Genomic DNA, 24,146 nt, shown 5'->3' with positions numbered 1-24,146 from the left:
CCACTGGATACTTCATTAGAGGGACTGACAGACACTGAGGTATTCATTGGAGCATCTGTGCAGAGCAATTACATGTGTAAGAAGTGTCTTCTAATCTTCTAATGTATCTAAAATGCTCAATCTGAACATAGTTTAAAACAAATAGCATTTATGTAAAACTACCAAACAGTTTCAGTGCATTAGATATAAAAATATATAGTCACATTTTAAATTTAATGTATTTTAAAATATATACAATAGTGGTTGCTGCTACTGATATGGATAGCATCCATTGACTAAAGCAACACCAAAGAACTTTCCCTCTGTTTTTCCCACACTATTTGTTTACGTACGATGTACGATGTATTGCGACATCAAACGCAAGTCAAATTTGTAGTTTCTTATGTCTTTATTGTAGTTTCTTATTTGTAGTTTCTTATGTTCTTATGTCTCATTCCATCGAACTACAGATCCGCTACCCGACTTACATAGTGCGGTTCCCAGCCAACATGTATATCTGGGGCCCACATGGGTTCTACATGGGCTACATGGGTACCAGGTGGGCATGGGCTAGAGGTGGGCATTTTTCAAGGGGCCCATATGGGTTAGCCAAGAAGGGCCCATGTGGGCTAACCCATGTGGGCTACCCATGTAGGTCCTGGTTGGGTAAATAGTGGGAAAGCATTTATATGGGCTCAGCATGGGCAACACAACTGGGTCCCAGGAGGGATTACCACTTGGGTTAGACATTGTCTAACCCATGTGGGCTTCCAATATGAGTCCTACTATGGTCTGTAATGGGAATCCCATATATGGGCTCAGAATGGGCAACACATATGGGCCCCATTGGTATTTAATGTTTGGGTTAAATATGGGCAAACCGGGATAAACCCATGTGGGCTCCCCATGTTGGTGCCATGTGGGTCCTTAATGGGAAATCAACAATTGGGTTCAGTCTGGGCAACACATATGGAGCCCATTAGGGTTAACCACTCGGGTTGGATATGGGCAAACCGGGAAAAACCCATGTGGGCAATTCATATGGGTCCCAAATGGGTAATTAATGTGAAACCAATATATGGGCTCAGAATGGGCAACACATATGAAGCCCATTATTAAAAACCACTTTCCGGGTTGGATATAGGCCAACCTGGACAAACCCATGTGGGCAATAAATATGGGTCCTAGATGGGTAATTCATGTGAACCCAATATATGGTCTCAGAATGGGCAACACAAATGGGGCCCAGTTGTACTTAATGTTTGGGTTAGACATGGGCAAACTGGGATAAACCCATGTGGGCTCCCTATGTTGGTGTCATGTGGGTCCTTAATGGGAAATCAACAATTGGGTTCAGTCTGGGAAACACATATGGGGCCCATTAGGGTTAGCCACTCAGGTTGGATATGGGCAAACCTAGACAATATCACGTGGGCAGTTCATTTGGGCCCTACATGGGTAATTAATGTGAAACCAATTTATGGTCTTAGAATGGGCAACACATATGGATCCCATTTGGGTAAACCACTCGGGTTGGATATGGGCCAACCTGGAGAAACCCACTTGGGCAATCCATATGGGTCCTAGATGGGTAATTAATGTGAAACCAATATATGGTCTCAGAATGGGCAACACAAATGGGACCCAGTTGTACTTAATGTTTGGGTTAGACATGGGCAAACTGGGATAAACCCATGTGGGCTCCCTATGTTGGTGTCATGTGGGTCATTAATGGGAAATCAACAATTGGGTTCAGACTGGGAAACACATATGGGGCCCATTAGGGTTAGCCACTCAGGTTGGATATGGGCAAACCTAGACAATATCACGTGGGCAGTTCATTTGGGCCCTACATGGGTAATTAATGTGAAACCAATTTATGGTCTTAGAATGGGCAACACATATGGATCCCATTTGGGTAAACCACTCGGGTTGGATATGGGCCAACCTGGAGAAACCCACGTGGGCAATCCATATGCAGATGGCTAAATGATACCCTCCGATCGCAGCGCACCAAACTCAGAGCCGCGGAGAGGAAATGGCACAAATCCAAACTAGCTGACGACCTCAAAAACTACCAGACACTCCTGACCTCCTTCTCAGCCAGCATCACTGCTGCTAAGACTGCTTTCTACCATGACAAAATCAACAGCTACAGACACTTTCGAAAACTTTTCTCAACCTTCAAATCGCTACTCAACCCTCAGCTGCCTCCTCCTCCATCCAGCCTTACTGCAGATACCCTCGCCTCATTTTTTTACAAACAAAGTGGCGGCAATCAGCAGTCAATTCTCTACATGCCCACTCAGCATCTGACTCAGATACCACACTCCTACAACCTCTAGGGACTGCTGGAACATCTTTTTTCAGCATTCACGCTCTCTCGAGTGAAGTGTCCAGACTCCTGACATGCAGCCGTCCTACCACATGCTCGCTGGACCCTATACCCCTCTGAGCCTACTTCAGTCCATCAGCCCGACCATCGCTCCAGCTATCACACATGTGATCAATGCCTCGCTAACCTCCGGCACATTTCCAACAGCGTTCAAAGTGGCCCGGGTAACACCGTTACTTTAAGAAAGCTTCTCTCAACCCTGCTCAAGTCGAGAACTACCGCCCTGTCTCACTACTGCCTTTCCTATCCAAAGGCATTGAGCGAGCAGTCTCCAAACAGGTCTCTGACTTCCTTTCACAGAACAACCTTCTGGATCCAAATCAGTCTGGGTTCAAAAGCGGCCACTCTACCCGCTTGGCTCTGCTGTCTGTAACAGAAGCCTTAAAAAGAAGCCAGGGCGACCGCTTCGGTCATCAGTACTCATTCTGCTTGACTTATCGGCTGCCTTTGACACGGTTAATCACCGTATCCTTCTCTCTATACTCGCTGACATGGGAATCTCGGTTCTGCTCTCTCCTGGTTTGAATCCTACCTCACAGGACGCTCATTTAACGTATCATGGCTTGGTCAGCTATCCGCCTCACCATCTCACCACAGGGGTCCCCAGGGCTCAGTGCTGGGCCCCTCCTCTTTGCTATCTACACCACCTCCTTGGGACAGATTATCCGTTAAGCGCGGCTTCTCATACCACTGCTATGCAGGCGACACACAGCTCTATCTGTCCTTTCCACCTGGCGACCCCCTGGTTTCAGCACGGATCTCAGATTGCCTTTCAGACATAGCTACATGGATGAAGGCACACCACCTCCAGCTGAACCTCTCAAAGACTGAACTGCTGGTCATCCCAGCTAAACCTACCATACACCCGACATCAACATCAAATTTGACTCCCTGTCTGTTTCACCGACCAGGACTGCAAGAAATCTAGGAGTTGTTCTCGACAACCAACTAAACTTCTCAGATCATGTTGCCTCAGTCGCCCGGTCATGCCGTTTAGCACTCTACAACATCACGGAAAATCAGGACTTACTTGACTCAAGATGCTACCCAACTTCTGGTTCAGGCAATAGTCATCTCACGACTCGACTACTGCAATGCCCTCCTGACAGGTCTCCCAGCCTGCGCGCAGTGAAACCACTTCAGATGATCCAGAGCGGTAAGCGGCTTCTGGTCTACAACCAACCCAAAAGGGCACATGTTACCCGCTGCTCATCCAGCTACACTGGCTACCTATGGCGGCCCGCATCAAATTCAAGTCTCTAACGGCTTGCCTACAAAGTAGTCTCGGTTCTGCTCCCACCTACTTGAATGCCCTCATACAGACTTACACTACCTCCAGACCGCTGGCGCTCCTCTGACGAACGACGTCTAGCTCTACCACCCGTGCGCTCAAGCCAATCAAACTTTTCTCATCTGTTGTTCCTCGTTGGTGGAACACACTGCCAGTTCCTACAAGGGCAGGGACATCCTTTTCCACTTTCAAAAAACTCCTGAAGACCCAGCTCTTTAGAGAACATCTACTCTCATAGCAAAACTTACAACAAGTCTTACTGATCCTAGCACTCACCAGCCGTTTTAAACTGACAAGTAACTGCTAAAAACAGCACTCACCGACGCACTTATTCTTACTGTACTCTAATGTTTTTTTGAAACTGTCCTAAAATTGTGAGAATTGTTCTAAAACTTACTGTTTACCATGTTGTTAGTCGCTTTGGTTAAAAAGCGTCAGCCAAATGTAATGTAATGTAATGTAATGTAATGTAATATGGGTCCTAGATGGGTAATTAATGTGAAACCAATATATGGTCTCAGAATGGGCAACACAAATGGGGCCCAGTTGTACTTAATGTTTGGGTTAGGTATGGGCAAACTGGGATAAACCCATGTGGGCTCCCTATGTTGGTGTCATGTGGGTCATTAATGGGAAATCAACAATTGGGTTCAGACTGGGAAACACACATGGGGCCCATTAGGGTTAGCCATTCGGGTTGGATATGGGCAAACCTGGACAATATCACGTGGGCAGTTCGTTTGGGCCCTACATGGGTAATTAATGTGAAACCAATATATGGGCTTAGAATGGGCAACACATATGGAGCCCATTAGGGTTAGCCACTCGGGTTGGATATGGGCAAACCTGGACAAACCCACGTGGGCAATAAATATGGGTCCTAGATGGGTAATTCATGTGAACCCAATATATTGTCTCAGAATGGGCAACACCAATGGGGCCCAGTTGTATTTAATGTTTGGGTTAGACATGGGCAAACTGGGATAAACCCATGTGGGCTCCCTATGTTGGTGTCATGTGGGTCCTTAATGGGAAATCAACAATTGGGTTCAGTCTGGGAAACACATATGGGGCCCATTAGGGTTAGCCACTCAGGTTGGATATGGGCAAACCTGGACAAACCCACGTGGGCAATAAATATGGGTCCTAGATGGGTAATTCATGTGAACCCAATATATGGTCTCAGAATGGGCAACACCAATGGGGCCCAGTTGTATTTAATGTTTGGGTTAGACATGGGCAAACTGTGATAAACCCATGTGGGCTCCCTATGTTGGTGTCATGTGGGTCCTTAATGGGAAATCAACAATTGGGTTCAGTCTGGGAAACACATATGGGGCCCATTAGGGTTAGCCACTCAGGTTGGATATGGGCAAACCTGGACAAACCCACGTGGGCAATAAATATGGGTCCTAGATGGGTAATTCATGTGAACCCAATATATGGTCTCAGAATGGGCAACACCAATGGGGCCCAGTTGTATTTAATGTTTGGGTTAGACATGGGCAAACTGGGATAAACCCATGTGGGCTCCCTATGTTGGTGTCATGTGGGTCCTTAATGGGAAATCAACAATTGGGTTCAGTCTGGGAAACACATATGGGGCCCATTAGGGTTAGCCACTCAGGTTGGATATGGGCAAACCTGGACAAACCCACGTGGGCAATAAATATGGGTCCTAGATGGGTAATTCATGTGAACCCAATATATGGTCTCAGAATGGGCAACACCAATGGGGCCCAGTTGTATTTAATGTTTGGGTTAGACATGGGCAAACTGGGATAAACCCATGTGGGCTTCCCATGTTGGTGCCATGTGGGTCATTAATGGGAAATCAACAATTGGGTTCAGACTGGGCAACACATATGGGGCCCATTAGGGTTAGCCACTCGGGTTGGATATGGGCAAACCTGAACAAACCCACGTGGGCAATCCATATAGGTCCTAAACGGGTAATTAATGTGAAATGCATAGGCTCAGAATGGGCAACACTTATGAGGCCAATTTGAATTTACCACCCAGGTCGGACATGGGCAAACACTCAGAAAAAAAAAAAAAAACATTTGGCCTAAATCGTGTAGGTCATATGTGGGGGCACATTGGGGCTTTCATTGAATTGGTCAGTACTTTACATGTTCTTTTTGGAAATCCAAGCATGGAGTATATGGGCAGAGTGATTTGGACTCCTTACAGGAAATAATTATATGAAGTTCCATTGACTTGAATAGGATTTTCCAGCCTTTTATGGTGAAATATTCTTTAAATAATAATGAAGGCTGAAATCCGTTTTGTGTTGGAGTCCAGTTCGCCCTTTCAGGACTTATTTTCTGGATAATGACCGGAATTATGTCATTATCCCTTACTCAATACATGTAGTCAGCACAATGGGCCCATGTAGGTGTACCATTGTAGTTTAAAATGGGCATATACCCAGGCAAATTCATATGGATTGACTACAAGGGTGTTAAGTAGGACACAAATGGACAATAGTTCTGGCAATGAGCAATATGCAATGTTTAGTGTCATTGGGACAGGGTCTTTAAAAGAATTGCACAAAGGAGGCTAACTATGTAATGTAGACAAAATCTGAAGTGCACAAAGTTTACATTGAGGTTGGCTATCTGATTTTACTGGCCAATGCAGATTTTTACCTGCATTTGGCCAGTTGTGGGTGCTAATTTTAATACTTTTTTAACCCTGCATAGTGCACACTCTACAAGCAAGGGCTGACTTAATATGTGAACTGAGGGTGCTGTACTGCCACTGCACTCTTTTGATGCTGGTCTATAAACATTCAATTCATTTCATGAAAAATCTTTTGTTCAGAGAGCAATTGCCTTTCCTACTTGTGGAATGGCCTTCCATTACATGTAAGGGAAAGCAGGCTCTGTAGAAATATTTTTAATCTAGACTTAAAACATTGTGCAGTTCAGAGATTGGGGGTGCTTCAAAGGGTCTCACAGCAAGCCACACAATATTTGACACCAGGTAGGCCTTGTGCACCTCTCCATTTCCCTCTTCAACCTTGGTCTACAGAGCACCAATACAGTGTGACCATAAATACCGACGAGTTAGACTTAAAATGGTTATATCATTGAATCAACATTCAACTGTAGTAACAGCACCTAGCGCTGGAGCAATTTGAACTGCTCATTATAGCACTGCCCTGGTCTAAAACAGTGGTTCTCAACCTTTTTTTGCTCTGTGACCCAAATTTAAACATAGCCTACCACTTGTGACCCTAAGACAAAGGCTGAAAGCTAATCAGGCCTAAGGTTCAGGTTATTGACTCTTGCAACCATTTCAGAATTTCCGCAACACAAATTTGATTCCCCGACCCGAGGTTGAGAAACACTGGTCTAAAAAATGCTAATCAAAGAGGTCACATCACAGTTCATGGAACACGCGCCAACATCAAGACCTCTTACCTGGACCAAGCCCACCCTGTTAAAGGCCTGTCTTCCTACCCTCTGTTCAACATCATCAACTGGAAGTCTCTGTCCTGATACCCAGCTATCATACTCTGAGCGGACCCAACTACCACCTAATCTCCAACCTCCCCTTTCTTGAGTCTAAACCTGGAAAGAGCAGTGGCTGCCCAACTCCAGCACTACATGTCCAACCATGAGCTCTTTGATCCCGTCTAATCCAGTTTCAGAGCCCACCTGCCGTCATCAATATCACCATCAATGCCCTCATTGCTGATGACAAACACCATCCTCATCCTGTAGGGTTTAACCGTTTCTTATTTCTCTGGAGACAGGGCCTTCCAAAACAACCTATGTCACAACTGCCTCTCCATACCCGCGGTGTCCCCAAAGACCACTTAAACACATAGCCTATTATTATTATTATTAGCCTAAAACTACTACAACTAGCATATCTAAAAATGTAAAAGTTGACCACTGATTCCATACTACATGCAGAATGCAGAATGCACAGAGTTCTAGCACATAGGCCTACATGTATAAACCTAGATTTTAGAAAATCTAGGTTTATAGTGTAGTTAGCTTTATTTTGTATTTACTTTTCATTGACAAATGTACAGGCAGTTCACCTGTGGACTATCATAGTTATTTTATTCAATCATGTTTCGGGGTGGGCTCTGCTTTGAATGTCGACGTCACCCAAAGTATCAGTTGACGTTATCAACGCGTTATCATAGTGATATCTTGGAGATTGACCTGGGCTCACTCCTCCTAACGTTCATCGTCGAAAGATTCCATAGGTAAGTACAATTGTGATTCATTGATAAGTTGTGTAAAAAGTATTAGCTTATGTAGGCTACAACATTTTCGACTGTGTTCTGATAATTTAAATTACACAATGTGCTATTATGAACTCTTGCTAGCCTTACTAGGTCTACTTCATGAGCTATTAAGGTAAGTCAATGGACATCACAGCTAGTGCTACTGAACACATTCTTTTTTATTTATTGGTTATTCTACAATAACCTCAAAGCCTGAAAAGTTTGAGTTTAAATGGTAGCATAAGTATTTCGGATCTTGCATGATAATTTCTAACGTGAGGTTTTACAGCTGAGTTAGGGAAGGCAGCTAGCCTAGAAATCTAGACGCACCCTAAGCGGCAGCAAATTACATTTAATGTGGGTCTGGCTCGTCAGGCTAGAAGGCAGCACTTTTCATCAGATTAGATAGATGAGCTTCTAGGCTACTTGCTGCAACATTCTTCTTCTAAATAACAATTGTATGTTTTGCAGAATACACTCAAGAGCCTTCTAAATTGCATTTCGTTTCATGAGCCAGATTTAATTGAACTATGCATGCCCGTGCATGCCTGAAAGTAGGCTAGTGGAAGGCTAGCCAGAGAAATGGAGGTAACGAATGTTGTAGTCTTATCTGGCCCCCCCACGTTTTGATAGAGAGTTGGCGGGTCTAGCAGTAACCTTTAGGCAAGGCAGGCAGAGAAGATGCATTAGTCATGTACATGGAAATATTTGTACACACTTATGCACATTCCCTCACAGCACATTCAAGACTAAACGAAAAAGCAAAACCGAAACTACACGATTTAAGCTTTCCAATGGCGCCTCTTGCTCGTCCACTCTGATGAACGGTTCATGATAAAATTTTACTTTGAATTTACATGCAATTCAATCATTCACTATATCAGCCTACATTGCAGTTCTGCATCCATCTGCACACCAACAAATTATGTTGGACTAAACAGCAGACCTTATCAAATGCACATAAAAAAAAACTCTGCTCTGTAGGCTGCAATGGTGTTCTTGAATAAAGCTGTAGCCTAACAGGCTACATTCTTCATGCAATGGTCCAGTTCAATTTATGAACTACTCATAATGAATATTAAACATATTTGCTAGGTTAGTTATCCCATCATTTTATAGGCCTATATATTATGATCCACGACTATAGCCTATTGCTAAATTCCAGATATTGACCATATCAAACTTTATCTCATACTTTAATTTTACTGCACTTGTCTCTTTCGATAATTTTAAACTGTTTTATCATTGGTCTTTGATTATGGCTTTTATTTTTGTTGTTTGACCAAATTCGGGATCAACTGTCCAAACATTTTGTATGCTATTCCTACCATGTCAAACTACTAAATTAAGTCTGATCTTTGATAAAAAATGAAAACCCTAACCTAAATGTAATCATGTAAACACCTCTTGTCTGAATTTGGCCCAGACATAAAAAAATAACTTGTATTGTAGTTGTATTTGAACTTGTATTGTAGTTAAAACTGCTATTTTTATTCAAACCAAAAATCTTAAATACTTTCCCTACTATTGCCCAGTACACAATTATTCATGAAAGTGTACTTCTTAATGAAAAAATAATAATGATTTTCTAGTTGATGATATAGCATGCAGTATTTGTTGAAAGAAAATGAATGTGCTGCTGAACTTCCATCTTTTGTTTCTTCTCCCCTTTCCTATAGGCTACTGTTTAATCTCCAGATCATACTGGAAAGCGTTTTTCTGTCCCTCCCAAGTAAGTAAGTGTCAATTTCATTTAAGTAGCTATGTAGGATTGTCAGAATGTTCACATTCAAAACATTGGCAAGTGTTCCTTTTAATCGCTAGTCAAGCCTCTCGTTGGTTGCCAGATTGAGATTTCAATGTGATAAGTCACCCTCAATACAGTATCTGATCTACATACAGTGCATACGGAAAGTATTCACAGTGCTATACTTTTTCCACATTTTGTTATGTTTCAGACTCATCTTAAAATTGACTAAATTATTTATTTTTTCTTATCAATCTACACACAATACTCCAACACCCCACCAAAAAGCTAGTGTTTGGAGTGTTTTGCAAATGTATAAAAAAATGAAAGACTGAAATATACCATTTACATAGTATTCACCCCTTTTGTAATGACACTTTCCATCCTACTATCCTTGCATCCTACTTCTATCAATGGTCCTTGAGATGCTTCTACAACTTGATTCGAGTCCACCTATGCCTAAATGAACTCACTGGACATTATTAGGAGGCACACATCTCTTTATATACTGTAAGGTCTCACAGTTGATGGTGTATGTCAGAGTGAAAATTTAGCCACGGCAGAGGTCGAGAGAATTGTCCGTAGACCTGCGAGACAGGGTTGTGTGAAGACGAAAAATTTTCTTGTACTCTTCCCCAGATCTGTGTCTTCATACAACCCTGTCTCACAGGTCCACGGACAATTATCTCGACCTCGTAGGGTTTGGTTTACCAAAAAATCTGACATAAACCATCAACTGTTGACACCTTATATAAAGAGATGTGTGCCTCTCCTAATAATATGAATGTCCAGTGAATTAATTTAGGCACAGGTAATAGACTCCAATCAAGTTTTACGAGAAGCCCCTGGATCTCGAGAACTTTGACCATTGATTTTGAGAAGTAAATATTCAAGGAAAACATGAGCAGGCTCAATGGCAGTGTCATAACAAAGGTGAATACTTTCAAAATATTCAGTGGAAATGCATGGATTCCAGTTTTTTTTCCAGTAGCAGCAACTGGAATCCATGCATTTCCACTGAATTATTTTTGGAATCTGATCCCTCATCATACCTGTTCATTCTTACTCGTCGCCGAATTTATCGTGACTAAATTCAAGATGGCGGGGACAAGCCGAGATGGGCTATGAGACATAACGCTCACACTTTCGGTATCATGTTTCAATACACTTTAGGTCAATATCACACCGAATTCTCCTTTAAAGGGATATTCCACCATTTGGAGAATTACACTCATTTTCCACCTCCCTTTGAGTTAAACAATTGATTTTTACCTTTCTCAAGTTCATTCAGCCGTTCTCTGAGTATGTGGATACCACTTTTAGCTCCAGCCTAGCATAGATCATTGAATCGGATTAGACCATTAGCATCTCGCCTGCTAGCATCACGCTTAAAAGTGACTAAGATTTCGGTAATTTTCCTATTTAAAACGTGTCTCTTCACAAGTTAGAACGTGTAATAAGACTAATTGAAAATGAAACGTGGCAATTTTCTAGGCTGATTTGACATGGAACTATACTCTCATTCAGGCTTAATAATCCAGTCACTAACCAATTTGTCTGCTGCAGCTCAACCTTGTTGCTAGAAGTTAGCCCTCACGGAACTATTTTCAGGTGCTGCATGATATCATTGTGCTGCTGCTCCATGGTGTTCCTTGATTATTACTGAGTGTAATTCCCTAAATGGTGGAATATCCCTTTAAGTGTTGTTCTCTCTCATTGATGCCTGTAATAAGGAAAATACGATTTTGGTTTGTAAAATGTATGCCCCCACCCCAAAAACTCTAAATAAAAAAATGTCTTTGGACTAACTTATTTGACCTTTTTTCATGCAGAAAAAAAAGACCCTGATTCAATTTTCTCCAGAATTACACTTTAAGATGATACACATATTTATACTCTCTGCCTGGCTCGATCTTATTAGTACAGAGCAATCGCCCCATTTATTGATGATAAGGCCAATCACTGTGCTAGGCAAAGCTAGCAAGCTCTAGACAAGCTAATGCTAACATTAGCACAACAATACAGCATAGAGTTGCCTACTGTTCGGTAAAATTTCAAATCATTAGAAGCTCTGTATTGAACTGATACTAATCCAGTAAGTGCAATGTGAAGCATTACAAAACTGACTGTCAATAGCCCATGGAAAGCTAATTTGTCTCAGTAATACACCTCTTGAGGGGGGCAGGTTCGGCATAAATGTTACAATGTATGAAGTTAAACATATTGTTCTTGAAACATGTTTATGATACTTGGCAGACCTATTATCCAAAGAGATGCACAAAATACAAAAAACAGATTAACATTAAATTATAATTATTATATTGTAATTGGGTCAATGATGTGACATGTATATTGTCTTGTCCAAGTATTAGAATTTCTTTGAAGCTATTTCAATCCACATGTGTAATGCCTCAATTTAATCTACAAAACCTGTGTAATTTAAACATATTTTCAGTACATTAATATAACCCCCAAAATACCAGGTGGTCCAACCAAAAAGTACTGATTACAAACAGTAAAAATATTGACTTTGAAGCGCGGCAACACTACATTGGCCCAACTGGCTCATGAACTAAATCATTTTGCAATTAGTAGTCAGTAGAAAGCATCTGAATTGAATTGATCTAATTCAATTTGATGGGCTTGTTGCTTTTTGAAATGCATCCTCAAAAAAATTAAACATGGAATTATGTGAAATGTATATATGAGTATGTTGATTTCCTGTCTGATAATGACAAAGACTCATATCCAAGCATTTAATCTTAAATATAATTTTATTTTACAGAGGCCCTCAAGAAGAACCCCCTTACCAGCACTACAAATCAGAGGAGGCTGAACGGTCATTAGGGAAATGGTTTACTGGGGCAAGGGACAGGGGAGGGCTGAGGGCAGCCAGAGTGGCGAAGTGATTTAATTCAATTCAATTTAGGCATTGCTGTTTGTAACCAGTTGTTGTTGTTGTTCTCTGTGTTGATGTTGATGTTCTCTGTGTTGTAATTTATTAAATGATTATTATTAAATGCAGAAAAAAGAAAATTAGGCTGCTTTTTTTCTGCTGTTTGGTGGGACCTTAGAGCCATAGCCCCTGGAAGTGACTAATATTATTTTCTAGTGAATTACAAATGGGTCTGGTTTTGGATTGGTATTTATAGTGTATGTTGTAAACATTGGGATTTTAATTATATTTTATTGTAAATGTTGGAGCCATATGACATTGAAGACGGGACCAAGATCTTGTATGCATTGCCCAGCTTTGCCCTACTTAATAACTATAATCTTGCATGCAGCCCATTTGGCCAATGTGTAGAACCTAGACAGAATATTAAGGTGGGGCACGGATGGGTCTGGCATTTATTGCCCAGTTTGGAGCCACATAAAACCCATTGTAATCCTGCCTGAAGCCCATGTGGAGAAATGGTATGGGGCCACTATAGAACCTCAAGATTCATCCCTCCTATACCCCATTATTTAAATCATGTAGTACCCATGTAGAACCCAGGTAGAATTTAAGGCTGGGGCCTCAGATGGGTCCATTGTTTGTTGCCCATTTGGTACCCACATAAAACCCAGTGTAATCCTGCATGGAACCCATGTGGGTAAATTACATGGGGCCACTTTGAAACCCGTGGACAATCCCACCAAAAACCCATATTTCAACCCATGTGGTACCCATGTAGAACCCAGGTAGAATTTAAGGCTGGGTTCCAGAAGGGTCCAGCATATGTTGCCCAGTTGGGACCCAAATAAAACCCAGTGTAATCCTGCATGGAGCCCATGTGGGCAAATTACATGGGGCCACTTTGGAACCCACGGACAATCCCACAAAAAAACCCATATTTCAACCCATGTGGTACCCATGTAGAACCCAGGTAGAATTTAAGGCTGGGGCCCAGATGGGTCCAGCGTATGTTGCCCAGTTGGGACCCAAATAAAACCCAGTGTAATCCTGCATGGAGCCCATGTGGGCAAATGACATGGGGCCACTTTGGAAACCGCGGACAATCCCACAAAAAAATCCATATTTCAACCCATGTAGGACCCAGGTAGAATTTAAGGCTGGGTTCCAGAAGGGTCCAGCGTATGTTGCCCAGTTGGGACCCAAATAAAACCCAGTGTAATCCTGCATGGAGCCCATGTGGGCAAATGACATGGGGCCACTTTGGAAACCGCGGACAATCCCACAAAAAAACCCATATTTCAAACCATGAGGTACCCATGTAAGACCCAGGTAGAATTTAAGGCTGGGTTCCAGAAGGGTCCAGCGTATGTTGCCCAGTTGGGACCCAAATAAAGCCCAGTATAATCCTGCATGGAGCCCATGTGGGCAAATGACATGGGGCCACTTTGGAACCTGCGGACAATCCCACAAAAAAACCCATATTTCAACCCATATGGTACCCATGTAGAACCCAGGTAGAATTTAAGGCTGGGTTCCAGAAGGGTCCAGCGTATGTTGCCCAGTTGGGACCCAAATAAAGCCCAGTATAATCCTGCATGGAGCCCATGTGGGCAAATGACATGGGGCCACTTTGGAAACTGCGGACAATCCCACAAAAAAACCCATATTTCAACCCATATGGTACCCATGTAGAACCCAGGTAGAATTTAAGGCTGGGTTCCAGAAGGGTCCAGCGTATGTTGCCCAGTTGGGACCCAAATAAAACCCAGTGTAATCCTGCATGGAGCCCATGTGGGCAAATGACATGGGGCCACTTTGGAAACCGCGGACAATCCCACAAAAAACCCATATTTCAACCCATGAGGTACCCATGTAGGACCCAGGTAGATTTTAAGGCTGGGTTCCAGAAGGGTCCAGCGTATGTTGCCCAGTTGGGACCCAAATAAAACCCAGTGTAATCCTGCATGGAGCCCATGTGGGCAAATGACATAGGGCCACTATGGAACCCGCGGACAATCCCATATTGGACCCATATTGGCAACACATATGGTACCCACATGGGCCCCATATACAAATGTTGGCTGGGTTATAGCCGATAGAGGGCTGCAAAGCGAATGCAGAAGTGCCGTTCACCCTGTTACAAGTTGATGAACCACTGAAACGATTTTGGAAACATTATTTTAAGGTACAAAAAACTATTTTGTGTTGCTTTAACACAATTGTGGCATATACAGTACAACATAATCTGTAAATTAGAAATGTCTATCTATGATTTCCTTATTTTTAAATGTTCCTCACATTTGTAGATCACGTTACCTAAAACACTTTTGTCTATACTTCATCCAGTTTTTTTTTCTTTTCTACAACACCAACTGTTCTGTAACAGCACACGAGTAGCTGCCTGCATCCTCACTGCTGACTGGGTCAAGGGTTAGTGTGTTCTTCTCGGTGGTGCAGTTGCTGGTTACATTCCTTGAACTCTTGAGCCAGATGTAGGTGGGGTTGTTGCTCAGACTGCAGGTGGTGCTGCAGGTCAGTGTCACACTCTCTCCTTCGGTCACTGTACCTGAGGCCACAGATACCTGCAGGACTGAATCAAACAAAACCATTACTCAGACATACTGATGACACTCATACTATTGTGTAAGTCACTTTGGATAAATTTGTCTGATAAATAAACAATTGTATAATAGAAATATTTAATACAGCTAATAGATTGCATTGGTGCAGCACACCAGTTACTGTAGTTACTTGTAATGATATTGTATAATTCAATGTTTGAGGTCAGGGTAACTTTCAGGGATATGGTTGAAATAGCAGCGACATGTGTCAGTAAGCAAGGGATGAACACCACAACAATAGAGTCGGTCCTAAAACACAGATTGCAATGTTGAAACACAAATCAGCCAGAGAATACAATAAGCTACGAGAGATGCTAGAGGAATTACCAGTGCATAGGCTACAAAGTGGTTGCTACGATGTTGAATGCAACAATGAACTATGTCTTACATATAAGTATAAGTATATATACTCTTTTGATCCCGTGAGGGAAATTTGGTCTCTGCATTTATCCCAATCCGTGAATTAGTGAAACACACACAGTGTGGTGAAGCACACACTAATCCCGGCGCAGTGAGCTGCCTGCATCAACAGCGGCTTCGGGGGAGCAGTGAGGGGTTAGGTGCCTTGCTCAAGGGCACTTCAGCCGTGCCTACTGGTTGGGGTTCGAACCGGCAACCCTCCGGTTACAGGTCCGAAGTGCTAACCAGTAGGCCACGGCTGCCCACCTGGGAGGCATAAAAGGTATTTTACCAGAAAGAGATTTCCTCCTCTAAGAAACATGGCTGTGCGCTGTAATTAACAAAACAGTCTACATTACATTGCATTGCAGTAAATAGACTCAAAATTTCAATGTGACAACTGAAGCTTAGCATTGAAAAAACATTGGCTATATCTGTAGTAAACAGTTGATGACATCACTATTGGAGATCATAGTAGGCTACTAACTGTATGAATTATATATATATTTGCTTGTTTTGGCAGAAGCAAAGCCAACATTAAGTAAAACAATACATTTATAACAATGCACCACTAGACTAGCCTGGTTAGCCTGCCTAAATCCCACATTTGCCCACAAGGTTCGGTATTCCCAGGCTAGACCACATTGGATATGCCTGTACTAAAACTGAAATGACAATATTCTGCATGATGGTCACTTGAAAATGTAAATTCTAAGAGAAGAGAATGAAACCTACATGTACCTTACTGTAGCAAGGCGTCAACAGTATTGCAGCTTCTTTTTAGTTGTAATAGAGACTGATGACGATAATATGTGTGACAGATAAAGAAGGGGATGATATTCGCATTAAGAGGAAGATATCAATCATTGACGGGAAGCTTACCACTTCCCCTGCTGTGTTTCACTACACCAACACTAGAACACTGCACACAACAGCCGAAGGAAAGGGTTATACAGAATGTACAGAGATACAGTAGAATTAGTTACAAACTGTCTGCTCGCACATCATTGTTTGTTTCATTGTTTGTTTGTTTGTTGTTTGTGCAATTAGAACAAAACAACTCCACAATATTAGAGGTATAAAGTGGACATCTATATGCCTATCATCCTCATGAACCTTTCATGGCCTATAAATGATTAAAATATCATCACCTTGCATGCGTTGTGCTCGAGCAGTGGCATCTGCAAAATCACCGCTAATTTACATATAACTTTGAGTTGAGCTGTTTGGATATAAATACTGAATATTGAGAGAGTAGATTTCTGCTAAGAGACATCTTTCATTTCATGCCGCTAACTAACAGCTTTTTCTTGTGATCATGAAGTAGTTTCAGTTAAGCAATCCATGGAGCAACAGGTTGCAAACATGTTTTTATTATTATTATTATTATTATTATTATTATTATCATAAATTAATTTGATTATTTAAATAAAGTTGTTCCTCTGATTGTGTCTGTATAGGGAAGTTCTGCAGTGGGTTGTTTCCCTATTGTTTTTTTTTTGTTCACTTCAATACAAAATAACCAACATCACATTAAATGTAGTTTGTAAAACAAGTACATTTACTGACAGATTTCCAACAGAGGTTTACTCTTAATAGAAATGGTGTAAGATACAAACAAATGTGTTTTGAAGGTTACAACAACATCACATCAGGTGTTTCCATCACATTCGAGTCAACATGTCATTCGTCTCCAAAGTCAGTGAAGCCCTTTCATTGCCATTTCCTTTGGAGAAGCGTCTTGTTCTGTGAACAAAATATATTCATACTGATCACCTATACCCAATTCAATTAAAAAAAAAAAACATGTCACACATCTGTCCAATAGTCTTTCAAATTCTGCACAAAGACAAACAAGTATACTGTAACATACAAGTAATACACCTATGAATAAAATAAATAGTATAAGTATATATACTCTTTTGATCCCGTGAGGGAAATTTGGTCTTTGGCTTTTATCCCAATCCGTGAATTAGTGAAACACACACAGCACACAGTGTACACACAGTGAGGTGAAGCACACACTAATCCCAGCGCAGTGAGCTGCCTGCATCAACAGCGGCGCTCAGGGAGCAGTGAGGGGTTAGGTGCCTTGCTCAAAGGCACTTTAGCCATGCCTACTGGTCGGGGTTCGAACCGGCAACCCTCCAGTTACAGGTCCGAAGTGCTAAACAGTAGGCCACGGCTGCCCCCAAATGTCTAATGTCTATGTTTAAATGTCTATGTTTGAATGTCTATGTTTAAATGTCTTTAAAACATATTTCAACATAAAATAGGTCTACTCGAAAAATGTGTTGCCACTGCCCCTGCTGTGAACTCATACACCATAAGTGTGTATATAACTACCACTATCAGACCACTATGCCAACAGATATTATAATTCTCATACTAATATACTTCCATTATTAGTAAATAGATGATCTCCATGTCTACTATTAGTGCACCCTTCTCTTAAACACCACACAAACTCACAGTAGCACAGAGACGGGGACCAGGGCCATGAATAGAGCCAGGAAGGCCCCCAGGGTGATGACGGTGACCTGGTTGTCTGAGCGGAGACCTGTGCCTGTGGAGCCCTCCTCCACACTGACCACCAGCCCAGGGCCAAACACCTTCCCCAGTTCAGTCCTCACACTCTCCCCCTCACTCTGCAGCCGCCTGGGCAACGACAGGACACACACACACACACACACACACACACATACATACATACATACAGTGCACACACACACACACACACACACACACACACACACACACACACACATACAGTGTAAGTCACAGTGTAAAACACTCACACAAATACAGTGTAAGTCACTGAAAACAGCAGCCAAAACTGTTATGAACAGTCTTTATGGCCAGGTTTTATATCTTACCACAGAGTCATTCTATCTTATTTGGACTTAATTCCTGTTGCATTTTAATTAATTGATTGACTTCCTGTTTTTTCTTAAATGTCAAGAGAGATGGAGGGTGTGCCGTACTCTTTGACCTCCTCTTTAGGCAGGACTGCTGTGCTGTCGGGCTCCATGGCAATGAGACTGACATATGTTTTTGGCTGGACTTCTCTCTGAAAGAGCTCGGCATCGCTAGTCACACTCATAATCCTCACAGTCCATCCCAGCGCCCTGCCCAGAGACCTAAGAGAGAGAGAGAGAGAGAGAGAGAGAGAGAGAGAGAAGAGAGAGAGATTAAGATGGACATAAGTGGGAAGGAGGACAATAGAAAAGAAAAAGTCTGAAAATCAGAGGAAAGGATACAGACAATTTTACAATAAGGCTATGCTATGCTCATACAATCAGACAGCTTAAACTGGTGCTTAAACTGGTCATGGTGATCCCTCATTAAACAGGTTATGTGCCGAATAACCAGTATGGTGTTGACCATAAGACAATTCACTGTTCCACTTGGTAGTATGCTGAATGACCAGTATGGTGTTGACCATAAGACAATTCACTGTTCCACTTGGTAGTATGCTGAATGACCAGTATGGTGTTGACCATAAGAAAACTCACTCTCCCACTTGGTAGTATATGTGCTGAATGACCAGTATGGTGTTGACCATAAGAAAACTCACTCTTCCACTTGGGGGGCGTTGTCCTCTACCGTGTTGACCGCCATGTTCAGCGACAGAACAGCTACATTGCTGCTGCCGCTCTCTATGACAGTGACCTGGAGGAGTCAGATGAGATCTAATAACACATCATAGCACTAGTGATGATATCTAATAACACATCATAGCACTAGTGATGATATCTAATAACTCTATGACAGTGACCTGGAGGAGTCAGATGAGATCTAATAACACATCATAGCACTAGTGATGATATCTAATAACACATCATAGCACTAGTGATGATGATATCTAATAACACATTGTAGCACTAGTGATGATGATATCTAATAACACATCATAGCACTAGTGATGATATCTAATAACACATCGTAGCACTACTAGTCTTACTGTTATGTGGTACAGCAAAGCAATAACCATATAGAGGTAATTTCACTGTTGAATGTCTATCTATTCTATACAGTAAGTGGGTTTTTTACATAAATGTCTGCTAATAAAATATTATTTTATTGTTATGTTAGTTATAGTCATAAAGAATGAGTACCAATACACATCCAATACACAAAGTACATAACAATATACAAAATTATATTTTACCTACCTGTGTATATGTTACTTTTGGTTTGATTAAAAAAGTATTTCAACTCTCACTCACCTCCACTGTAGTGATGTCATAAAGCCCCAGGATGTCTGTTGCCTTCACCTGCAGGCTCACCTTCCCACTCTCACCTACAGCCGACACTACATACACCTGACCACTAGAGGGCTCTACATCAAACATGGAGCTGGGCTCCACCAGGGAGTATCTTAGTGTCTCTGTCTCCCCTACATCGGGGTCTGTGGCCTGTAGCAGATAACAAAAAAACACTATGTATTAGCACTATGTATTTTCTAATGTATTTGAACCACACTAAGAACTTGCTTGCTATTATAATATTATATGACATCATTACAATGCAAGTCATTACAACACACCCTTGAGTTTTGGTTAAGTAATGGCTTGGGTTATGGTCCGTAATGAGTTATTACCTTAAGAAGTACATTTAGAAACACAATATTGACATTTGAATATAGAGCAAAAGACACTGATGTCTTATTTATGTAATCAAGTGTAAAGGATTCTCAGAAAGCTTGCTGGGTACACATTAACTCTTATAATACAGAGGAGATCCCACCAATCCCACAATATACTTCAATCAGATCAGCCAATGGTAAGCTGAATTACAGTCACTGTCAAGTTGTTTACCCAATCATATTCTGCATTCTAACTTGTGCTGGGACAGCACAGGGCACTGTAAAAAAGCTGAATAATTACCTTGAGCTTTACGACAGGGTACTTGTATGGAGCGATGTTGAAAATCTGTGCTGCATACGTGTCATTAGAAAACACAGGCGCCTCGGCTGCATCCCCAATATGAACCAAGAGCTATAGGAAAGAAAGAATGAAAGAAAGAAAGAAAAAAGAAAACACTATTTAATTTATCTACCCTGATGAAATGAGGAATAAAATAGATTGGTTTGTAAGCAAATGTTCACCGTGCTGTCTGCTGTCTTCTGGCTGTCATCTTGCTGAGAAGCCTGGATTGTTAGTAATGAAAAATACAGAGATGAAATATGCTTATCAATCACAATCAATCAATTCTTGAATTTCCCTTGGGGATCAATAAAGTATCCATCTATCTATCTATCTACAGTATCTATCTACCTATCTATTTATCTACCAATTATTCAGTAAGATGAAATTCCAAATATAATCTTGTTAGTTAATGCATTATTGCCTTATGAAATCAATCAGTCTATTGGACAGCAAATGACTAGGATTGACACAGATTGATTCCACAGATTGATACCTTTATACCCAGTAATACTGAGCCGATTTCCTCTCTGTCGAGCCACTGCACCACAGCAATAACTCCGGTGTTAAAGTCAATAAGAAAGTTGCTCTGATACTTTCTTGGAGACACTGTTGTTGAAGGTAACACACAATTTTTTTTTTTTTTTTTTGTGTTTACAATAATAAGAAGTAGATTGTTCACCCTTTTCCACTGCTAGGCAGTGAGTGTGTGATGAAGAGAAGATGTATATTTGATATATGGTTCCTGTTAATATATATCAACATATGTGCAATATTGATATTGAGAGTTTAGGCCCTGCAAATCAATACATGTGTGATACAGTACCTAATGAAATGCTAACATCAACATGTGTGTAATAGTACATAATGAAATGCTAACATCAACACGTGTATAATGAAATGCTAACATCAACATGTGTGTAATAGTACCTAATGAAATGCTAACATCAACACGTGTGTACCTCATACAATTTCTATATATCAGTGAGCTACAGTACCTGATGATATACTGTAGGCTAAGGTTTCGTTGATGCCTCTGTCACCATCCAAAGCCTTTATTGCCTCTGGGTGCACACTAGGGACTGACCCCATCTGGGCACGCAGAGAGAACATTCAGCGTCAAATCATCATCATCATCAACAATAGCATCTATGTATGTTGAAATCTTTACATGACATTATGTATCTCAGGTATGTGGCTTATAGATTTTAGATGGCATTTAGATGACACTTTTAGTGAAAATTATCTACTGGATAAGGTAAAGCATATACTGTATTTGTCATTGTGTCTTTGACTCTTTATTTTATCTTTATTGACCCTCTACTCATGAAATCAGATGCCAAATCAAAACATCAAATATGTGACGTGTGGCATGCAATGTTGATTATGTTGATGATGATTAAAATCTATGTATTCGCTTGGGACAAAAGTGTCTGCTGAGAACTGTTAACATAAACACCAACATACAGAGAAATGGAAATCTATGCTTGTACATTTAAACTGCTTCAGACTGTATTCATTCTGTGCTTGTATATTTATACAGAGTATATTCATTACTACTTGTATACAGTAGTAATGCTTTCCAAATAGTACATTACTCTTGTACATTGATAGCAATAGGTTTCCCCTACCCAGTTCTCCTGCACTGTCGTCTCATAGAGATTGTGTTGAAAATATGGGTTCAGGTTGTCAAAATCCTGGACGTCAATGATCACCTCTGTTGTGCTTGAGAGTCCTTCCTCATCCTATTGGGTGAGACAGAGTGGTTTATTTATTTGTTTATTAATTAGGACAATGCTCATTAATTAACAGACAAGCTGTAAATAAGCCGGAGTTAGCTTGTGAGTACTAATTTCCATCCGTTGTCCCTAGCCAGTTCTTAAAAAGACAGCCTAAAATAAACAAAAACAAAACAAAAAAGTGTTTACATTACATTACATGACGCTGAAAGACTGCGCAGGGGAGCTTAAGGATGTCTTCACAGACATCTTTAACACTTCCCTGAAGCAAGCTTCCCTGAAGCAAGCCATCGTCCCATCATGTTTCAAAGCTGCCACCATCATACCTGTGCCGAAGAAAACTGCTCCATCCTGCTTCAATGACTACCGCCCTGTGGCACTGACACCCATCATCATGAAGTGCTTTGAGCGGCTTGTCATGTCACATATCAAAGCCATTCTCCCCCACCCTGGACCCCTTCCAGTTTGCATACCCGAGCCAAGCGGTCTACAGAGGGATGCAATCTGCTCTGCCCTCCACCCAGCCCTCACCCACCTGGAAAAAAGAGACTCATATGTGAGATTGCTGTTTATAGACTTCAGTTCTGCATTCAACACCATAATACCACAACAACTCATCTGCAAACTTGACAAACTGGGACTCAGTACCTACCTCTGCAACTGGCTACTGGACTTCCTCTGTCAGAGGCCCCAAGTAGTAATGTGTTGGCAACAATACCTCAAGCAGCATCACACTGAGCACAGGGGCCCCCAAGGCTGCGTGCTCAGTCCGCTGCTCTTCACCCTGCTGACGATGACTGCACTGCAACCTACAGCAACAATCACATAGTGAAATTTGCTGACGACACAACTCTGGTGGATCTCATCACTAAGGCGACGAGACTCAATACAGGTTGGAGGTCGACCATCTGACCACATGGTGCAGGGACAACAACCTCCTGCTGAACGTCAGCAAGACCAAAGAGATTGTTGTTGACTTCCGGAGAGGTCACACCCAACACCTGCCACTGACCATCGGCGGTGCTGTGGTGGAGAGAGAGCGAGCAGCACCAAATTCCTGGGGGTGCACATCAGTGAAGACCTCTCCTGGACCACCAACACTGCATCACTGGCGAAGAGAGCTCAAGCCCGCCTGTACTTCCTCCCGGAAACTCAGGCGAGCAAGTGCTCCACCAGCCATCATGACCACATTCTACCGAGGCACCATTGAGAGCATCCTCTCCAGCTGTATCGCTGTGTGGGGCGGAAGCTGCACTGAATACAACAGGAAAGCCCTGCAGCATAGTGAACACAGCTGGAAGGATTATTGGTGCTTCACCCCCCCCTGAAGGACATTTACACCACCCACCTCACCCGCCAAAGGCGACCAAAATTGTGAGTGATGCAAGTCACCCGCTCACAATCTGTTTGATCTACTGCCCTCTGGGAAGAGGTACAGAAGCCTGCGCTCCCAAGCACTACCAGACTCACCAACAGCTTCATACACCAAGCTGTAAGGATGCTGAACTCTCTCCTTCCTCCCCCTCCACCCTCAGCTACATAAAATCCTGGACATTGGACCCAAAATGGCCGCCTGCACTCTCCACTCTGCACACTTGCACACTTGTACACTTTACAACTTGGTGTTGTTGTCCTGAAAACACAACACTTCTGCTGCTCTTACATAACTTGCACCACTATGCCACTTTCTTTCTTACTTAGGTCAAACAGAACTACCCAAGCCTTTTATTGGCCTGACTTTGCACTAGTATTTTATTGACTGTCTATGCACAATTTCAATCAAATTTTGCTGCTCTTATTTTTTCATTATTATATGTGCCCTCTTATTTACTTATTTACTTACTTTTTGTTTACTTGAATGTTATGTTTGTCTGTGGACCTAAATTGGTAAAATATGTC

The 24,146-nt window shown here is 41.8% G+C and overlaps 2 protein-coding genes and 1 long non-coding RNA gene across 4 annotated transcripts in view; 1 reads left to right on the top strand and 2 right to left on the bottom strand.

The window, feature by feature from the left end:
* The window catches only part of LOC125298155 (histone H3-like), a 781,614-nt gene that overhangs the window by 98,816 nt on the left and 658,652 nt on the right, over nucleotides 1-24,146 (bottom strand). The gene's annotated exons all lie outside the window — the stretch shown is intronic.
* On the top strand, nucleotides 7,840-12,669 carry LOC125298187. 2 transcript variants are annotated; one of them, XR_007194174.1, is made up of 3 exons: nucleotides 7,840-7,893; nucleotides 9,594-9,646; nucleotides 12,447-12,669. It is a non-coding gene; the product is annotated as an uncharacterized LOC125298187 (long non-coding RNA). The 2 variants fall into 2 exon arrangements; XR_007194173.1 differs by having other exon boundaries at nucleotides 9,594-9,650.
* LOC125298112 (protocadherin Fat 1-like) overlaps nucleotides 17,121-24,146 on the bottom strand; it is a gene marked incomplete in the record, with an annotated part of 13,276 nt that continues 6,250 nt past the window's right edge. The window contains 10 exon segments of the mRNA XM_048248796.1: nucleotides 17,121-17,326; nucleotides 18,053-18,238; nucleotides 18,565-18,720; nucleotides 19,158-19,252; nucleotides 19,810-19,998; nucleotides 20,470-20,580; nucleotides 20,691-20,732; nucleotides 21,005-21,117; nucleotides 21,507-21,600; nucleotides 22,140-22,253. Of these exon segments, the coding sequence (XP_048104753.1) occupies nucleotides 17,245-17,326; nucleotides 18,053-18,238; nucleotides 18,565-18,720; nucleotides 19,158-19,252; nucleotides 19,810-19,998; nucleotides 20,470-20,580; nucleotides 20,691-20,732; nucleotides 21,005-21,117; nucleotides 21,507-21,600; nucleotides 22,140-22,253 (1,182 nt within the window).

This window comes from Alosa alosa, chromosome 7, assembly GCF_017589495.1.
Source record: "Alosa alosa isolate M-15738 ecotype Scorff River chromosome 7, AALO_Geno_1.1, whole genome shotgun sequence".
In the NCBI taxonomy this organism is placed as follows: domain Eukaryota; kingdom Metazoa; phylum Chordata; class Actinopteri; order Clupeiformes; family Clupeidae; genus Alosa; species Alosa alosa.
Note: the sequence above shows the minus strand (reverse complement) of the source record. Positions and strands in the feature narration are given on the sequence as shown.